Source organism: Crocodylus porosus, unplaced genomic scaffold, assembly GCF_001723895.1.
Source record: "Crocodylus porosus isolate Cpor-Errol unplaced genomic scaffold, CroPor_comp1, whole genome shotgun sequence".
In the NCBI taxonomy this organism is placed as follows: domain Eukaryota; kingdom Metazoa; phylum Chordata; order Crocodylia; family Crocodylidae; genus Crocodylus; species Crocodylus porosus.
The window spans coordinates 17226770-17234010 of NW_017728925.1; the positions used below are offsets into that span (position 1 = coordinate 17226770).

Here is a 7241-nt window from a genome sequence, read left to right on the forward strand (position 1 = left end):
CAAAGCCTTACTTTCCGCCCTGCACTCTCTTATTTGGCCTTCTAGTCCCTTGGTACTAACACGTGCCAACCAAAGAAAAAAATAAATCTTGAAATCAGGGATCCAATCTGGGAACAAACTACCTGGTCTTTCACCAGACTGACTGGCCTCAAGAAAGCAGATTTCTGGTCCTGAAGGAAATGCCTGAAGGGCTTCTCCAAAACTACCATAAACACACAGCATAAAGTACACGGGTATTTTTGGTCAGCCCCCACACCATTAGAAGATTTATGCATTATGTCCGAAAAACAATGTAATACAATTTTAGCAGAGTTTTCTACCTAGTGTGGATGAAGTAAATGGTGTTAAAAAACATATTAGCCTCAGGGTCAAAACACTGGGAAGAGCAGAGTACTTAAGACTAACCAGAGCCTGAAGCACTATACTGACACAGTGATTGGTCTTTTAGTAAGGAGAGAGAGTGTGTGTGAGGGGTGGGAGGGTATCGGCAGGAACAAGACCCGGTTTACAATTCAAGCAACTAACCCAAAGGTTAGTTAACAGCTTTAGACTCCAAACAAGGTAACAGGCAAACTTGGATACTGCGTCTTCGACTCTATCTTTGGCAAGGTTACAATATGAAACACGGCCAGACAGCTTTCATTCTGTACTAATGCTCATTCAAGAGCTGATTTGCTCTGATATAAATACCAGCCATGTTCTCTTGAGCAAAAGTGCAAATAAAATGTCACCCTCGTGACACTGCTTACAAAAGCAAACCAAAATAGGTGAGAACATGACAAAACATTATAATGTGTTACTCCAAAATCCCCAGAAACCAAACCGACTGTTATAACTTTTTTTATTTAAAGAAGTAAGTATAAAGCTGGGCATTATGTTCCAACCACATTGTAAATTGTATTCCAGGTTATTTGGGAAAGAGACTGTGTGGCAGCAGCTTTGTCCTGACTGATCGTAACATCTTCTATTTGACTAATGCAGTAAAGTACCTTGACTCAGAGTCTTAGTGGTATCTGTACATACCTCAAGCCCCTTCAGAATGCAGAGTCCTACGAAGTTGATGCAAAATAAAAATGATTTAAGAAAGGACACAGGTGCACTACAGAAATGAAATTAGGTTACCTTTGGAAAGTAACCACTATAGATCTGTACCAGCCCATAAAATGAAAGAGTCTCAAAAACTGAAAGGGTATCCAATATTTTAAGAGAGCGAGCATAAAAGGGCTACAATATTTGATATTCTCTTTCAATCGTAGTTGGACATCTCCAGGAAAAAGCTGCATACACAAATTTGTGGACACCATTATCTATAAGTTGAGAAGCCACATTTATACAGGTTTTGACAAAAATACATGGATGTATATTTTATTTTTACTGGATGATTTGGAAAGAAACTTAAAATTATGCAGTTAGATTTGAATGTACAGAGACTATAACATTCATGCCCATAAATATATGAGGTCTCTAACAGCAAAAGAACAGATTAAACCACCAAAATTAAGCTCTGCCTGAAAAATTGGAATGTTTAAATTAGGTTCTTATTAAAATTAATCAAACTCTGCCTATTCATCATGCTCAGAGGCAGTACAAGACAGCAGGAAAGTAATCAAGGTCCTGGTTTGAATCCCAGCCTACAAACTTTTGAATACAACATTCCTATTAAAAAGAGAATTTACCATTGGCTCTGTGGTTTGAACAGATTATTTCTTAGTACTTGGCAATACTTGGCAATAGTTTTTAGCATAATCCCCAAAAGATTTCTTTATCTGTTCCTCATTTTCTGATACTTTGAGATACTGGCAGTCCACGTTTTGAGGTACAGCAGCAATCACATATGAAAGATTTATGGCAAAAACTTCTGAGAGACTTATAAACTGTGAAAACCTTACAAAGGAGTTCTGTGAATGAAAGTAGCATTACCCATTTAAAATACCTAAACAAGACTTTTCAAGGTACAAAGTCTGTGAAAGATAGCACCATTTGAAATAAATATGAAAATGAAGTTCTAAACCTCTATGTAGCTTCAAGACAAAAGCCTATAGACCTAGCTATACGGGAACAAACAGAATGGCACTTCATCCTTGGGGTGGTTGCCATCTGAGAAATTACATATCATACTGGGCAGCTATATTATTTTGAGAAAGCTGAATATATACTGCTAGAATAAAGTAAATATTAAAACTATTGTCAGAAATATCTGCCTCTAGTTTGGTTTCACATAAATGATGCGTGTGCAATCACAATGTTGCTTATATTTCCTAGCCATGGACCCATGTACATCAAGTTAGCAAGATGGTAGCTCTCTCATTGATTGTTTTTAAAACAGGGTGTTGAAAAACAAATTTCTACACTAAGTAGGAATTGAGTTGAGGGAAGAGAGAATGGAAAAAAGTTGGCAGCCCTTGGCTGGTTCAGGGATAGACAGATAGACAACCTCTTGTTTGTAGAACTGGATAAGTATTAAGACATACTAGAGGTAATTTTATTTTGGCAGCGCATAGTAACTCAGCAAGGAGGAGCAACGTCACCAAACAGTTCACAGATTTCATCTTTAGGTTATCTATTAAAATAGAGACAAGCAGCATCTCACCCAGGGTCTCAGTCTAGCTCTTTGGCACAAGTTCCTTCACTACTAAATTTAATATGAATGGCAACGAGTTGACCTCTCATTCCTAGGACATGTTCACTCTGCAACTAGGAGTTGTAATTATAACATATATAGACAAGGCACTCCCAAGCTACTGATATCAGTGAAGTCATTGAAGGATGGGTTGTACAAGTCTGCCTGAAATGCTGGGTGAATTCCATGCCACCACATCTTCACTGGTGCTAGCACTGGAGTTAGCAATAAGCCATCTCAGGTGAGTTTATACAGGCTGCAAGTACAGCTCCACCTATACAACCTTCCCCACACCAGTCTCCAAAGCTGCCTACAATGCAGACACTGAATATATTGTGCCGTACCTGCTAATAGATAGGAATAAGACTTCAATCTCCAGCAGACTTTATTTTTTTAAATACAACAGTTAAATAAGCAAAGCTTAGAGAACTCCTCTTGGAACAGCTGAGTGACTAGGACCCCCAATCTCATCCCAAAGACCTACATAATGGCAGAGTTTTATTCAATTCTGTGCGCTTGTGTTTTTAAGTAGAACATAAACTCTTACGGCATAAAAATATAATGTTTGATAACAAGAACTATACTTTTCTCAAATACAGATGGAAGAACATATGCAAAGGAAACTCTGAGGAATGTGTTATTGGACATCTGCTGTTCTTGGAATGGAAACCAAAAATCCTCATCACTCCAATGAGAGCTTATTGTGTTATTTGTTTTTGTACAGTGCCACCTGCTGACAGCATGGACATTGCTCTTATAAACTGAACTGTGCTAAGAGACATTTGCAGTGCTGCTCCCCCTAAAAAGATTTAAAAAAAAAAAAAATCACTGCATTATAACTCAAAATCAGCAGAATTCCCACAGGAATCACAGCTGGAAGCACAGTGCAGCACGCTGGAAGTCTAGCCCGAAGCTCTCTTTGCTCAGCTCTTAGAATCCTCAATTTGACTGCAGTCTATACCTGTTTTTACTAAGCTATCTTGTATCTAAAGTAACAAAGCTGAAGATACTGTACAAAATTTGTTTAGTTTCACAGTCATTAATATAGTTTTAGTCAAATCATCCCAAACGTCTGAGGAGTATGTATTAGGTGGTGACCTCTGGTTTCTCTCTACTGCCAATGAGGTTATTGTATTAAAGTGACATACACACTGTAGAGCTCTAATAAAATCTGTACCTTTTTCCACTCACTTTTCCAAGTGGAGGATACTCCAGAATGCAAGGATGTCTAGGTTACCCAGTGTAGAGTTAAAATAAATGTATACAGTATTTTATAACAGAACCAGAAACTGCTACACAACTTCTAAATTAATTCATTTGGGGTTTTATGAAAATGAGTTTTATTAAAATTTGGAATATTTAAAAAAGAACAGTCTGGCAGGTCACTCAGGCACTCATTCCACATGCAGGAAGACAAGAATATATGATATAAAATATACAGGTTAAGAAACTCAGCTTTGAAGGATTCATATACAACAACCTGGATGAACTAAAAAGACTTCAGTGATAATGAAGTTGGTGAGATGTCACATGCCACAGACCTCCTGATACGCTTTCGTTCTTAGCCCAACAAAATACATAGGAAAAAGGGGCTTGCATTTCTGCTGGCTTTAATTTCAAACACGACGTTTGTTGTCAAGGGGGAGATGTAGTATTTTGGCTATTATTTCTACAGCATAGCAAAGGCAACTCACCGAGACTGCCTGATCTGAGGCAAATGGAAAAAGATATATTCCCCAGAATCAACGTCACCATTTTTTAAAAATAATCTAACAGATAAATGAAAGCAAAAGGTAATAAAGAATGACAAGGCCACAATAGCCTACTGGCAACTTTGTTCAGAGAGCATGATGAAAAGTGATATACCTCAGCAACAAAGAGGGGAAACTCTTCTGGCAGAATCCAGGAACGGGGATAGAAGTTGTACTCTTCAGGAAACAGATCCTGCATTGTTCGCACTGCCCGGCTCAGGGTAATTTTACGCACCATTTCTGTCATACCTGGGGAAAATAAAATACGGTGCTTGGAAGCACTGAAAACTATTCACTTAGGTCTTGCTCTGCACAGTAAAGCAACCTGGTATGCTGTTACTCACCATACATTTAAGCATGGGGATTGTTTTCAATATAAGCTGCACATTTTTAGTTAGTCATGGTAATGGAAGATTTTCCTTGGTCAAGTTTTCCTTGGGGATTTATTTACATTGCACTCACTGCTGTATGTTTGGGGAAGCTGTAAGCTAGCTGTCCAAACTGCCACAGGAAATAAAGGAAGGAATATTCTTGTGCAAACAATGATTAACATACTGCTTCAGCCAGGAATTTTTACCTTATTTTGCTGACATGCCAGAAACAGGAGACAACACTTGATCCAGACACTGGGATTATCTCTAATTATTTACCATCACTGCAACAATTATGTTAGAGATAAAAATGTTTCCTTTTATATAAGCAGCTTTGAAGTCTATTTTGTCCAATCGCCTCATCCTTCCAATTGCCTTAGACTCCCATGGAAGAAAATAATTGGAAGTTACAAGTGACAAGAAAATTGCACAAAGTGCTGAAAAGGTCACAGGACTGGGCCCTGTTAACATTCGTGGGAGTTACAATGCATTATGGAAGGACTTCCGTATCTCTCTAACCTCGCTGATCAGTTCATTCTTCTTGCTTACCACATGAACACAGGCTACAGGTCAGGTAGATACTGCACATGGCAAGAGATTTAAACAGCCAGAAAACTACAGCACTTTACAAGCTGTAAGTGCATTGTCCACAAGCAGGAAAAAGTCAGTGTCAGTGGAGCATAAAGTTCTTTATCTGGAGTTTCTCACTCAGCATACTAACCGCTGCAATAAATCTGAAGTGAAGGGCTTAGATAAGTCAATACCCTAAGCTCTTAGCTCTTATTTAGTGGGATCTAGACTGGGATTAAATGAGAAATAAGGGGGCTTAAAAAAGTAGAATAGTCATAATAAAATGAGAGCTGACATGAACTCTTCAATATTAAAAAATCCATCTAAGGAACTGTGCTCTGAGCTCTTCCCAGAAACAGACCAGAGTTCAATATAAAATTGACTGTTTCCACCATAAAAAAGCAAAACAAAAGCCAAAGAACCCACAGAGGCAACATTTGTATTGATGTTACCGAATGCACAAGAATTGTTTCTCTATTTCATTTTCATCATAATCTAATGTTCGCTTTTTTTTAATTAATGTATGCATACATCTACTACTCCACTCTTCAAGCAGCCTTAGTGTCTGCTTAAAACCTTGATCCATTCTGGCAGTCATACCACATATTAGGAAGAGATGTAGTTATTATTGATTTATAAGGTATGATCCACAATTTAAGAACCTTTCCCAATATATGGCTTGCCAAACATCAAGAATCTAGTACAATGGGGCAAATCCTAGTCCTGGTGATAGCAATGAGTTGTGCCATTCCCTTCTTTGGGACAGGATTTGATCTGATGCTTCTTTTTTTTTTTTTTTTTTGATCTGGACATCAGTTAGTTGCACACTGGAGTCCAGGTATAAAAAGCCCTGGAGCTGGTTCTCATGTAATACGGGCGATCCGTATTTCCCTACTGGCTTTTGTCATCATTTCTGATTAATGAAGACTCTTAGCTCTGGACCCACCCCGAATGCCACTCCAATCCCCTTCCTCTCCCTGATCCACTACTCTTCTTTCAGCTCCCTGCCCAACCTGCTGCATGCCACACATGGAGGCTGCCTGTGTCATTTGTGGTACACATAAACAGTTAAATGATCACCTTTTAAAATCACCTGTTTATAATAACGCAAGGACAATTACCTGGAAACTTGTTGACTTGACCTGAGAATATCTCATTATCGTGAAATGATACTCCATGCCAATAGATATCACACGGTAAGCGCCGACCAAATGGACACTGGAAAAAAGATACAACAGGCATGTTAAAAAGAGGGATTAGCTATACAAACCACGTGCCACATACAATTCATGATAATTCATTAGCTTTGTTAACAGCAAACAGACTGAGTTTTAGCTTGGAGTATAAAGAAGAAACAAGAAATCCATTGTTGCTCATCGCTTCCAGAAGTTAATGGTCTCTTTACAAAAATGGAAAAAATTTAACTGAAGTTAAGAAGAGAATCTTGCAAATTGACCAATCATAAGTTTACTAAATCTCTCTCACTTGGGGAGAAGCGTAATTATCCCTACAGCATTAGGCATACTTAAGAAGCCCTTTTCTTGTGAGAAAGTAATTCTTCCATCATTATCTACTCTGCAATGCTGGTGCTCATTATCAAAAGCTAGGTCATTCAAAAAGTTAAGCAAGGGATCAAAACGGGGTAAGGCTTCTCCATTCCATCCAATTCCTCCTATCAAAAAGGGCAAGGCGATCCTCAACATTTCACTCCCTCATATATATAGTAAGTGAAGTAAATATATTGTTTAGATAAAATGCATGCAGTATTTTTTAAAGACCTGTCTTAGGGCTGCTGTGGTTGTGGTGGGGGAAGTAAAAAGGGCCACACAGTATTTCTTACCCATTCAAAATTTTAATTTTTCCCCATGACTGACTAAGTATTGTAACAAATTCACAAGAGTAGGTTGTATTATGGCAGGAGTATATTAT

The 7241-nt window shown here is 38.2% G+C and overlaps 1 protein-coding gene across 1 annotated transcript in view; it reads right to left on the minus strand.

Moving 5' to 3' along the window:
- TTLL11 (tubulin tyrosine ligase like 11) overlaps positions 1-6554 on the minus strand; it is an 86032-nt gene extending 79478 nt beyond the window's left edge. Inside the window, exons 1-2 of the mRNA XM_019541125.1 lie at positions 6434-6554; positions 4487-4620 (exon numbers count right to left, since the gene is read on the minus strand). Of these exons, the coding sequence (XP_019396670.1) occupies positions 4487-4620; positions 6434-6554 (255 nt within the window). The remainder of the gene's footprint in view (positions 1-4486; positions 4621-6433) is intronic.
- Positions 6555-7241: the final 687 nt, after the last annotated feature.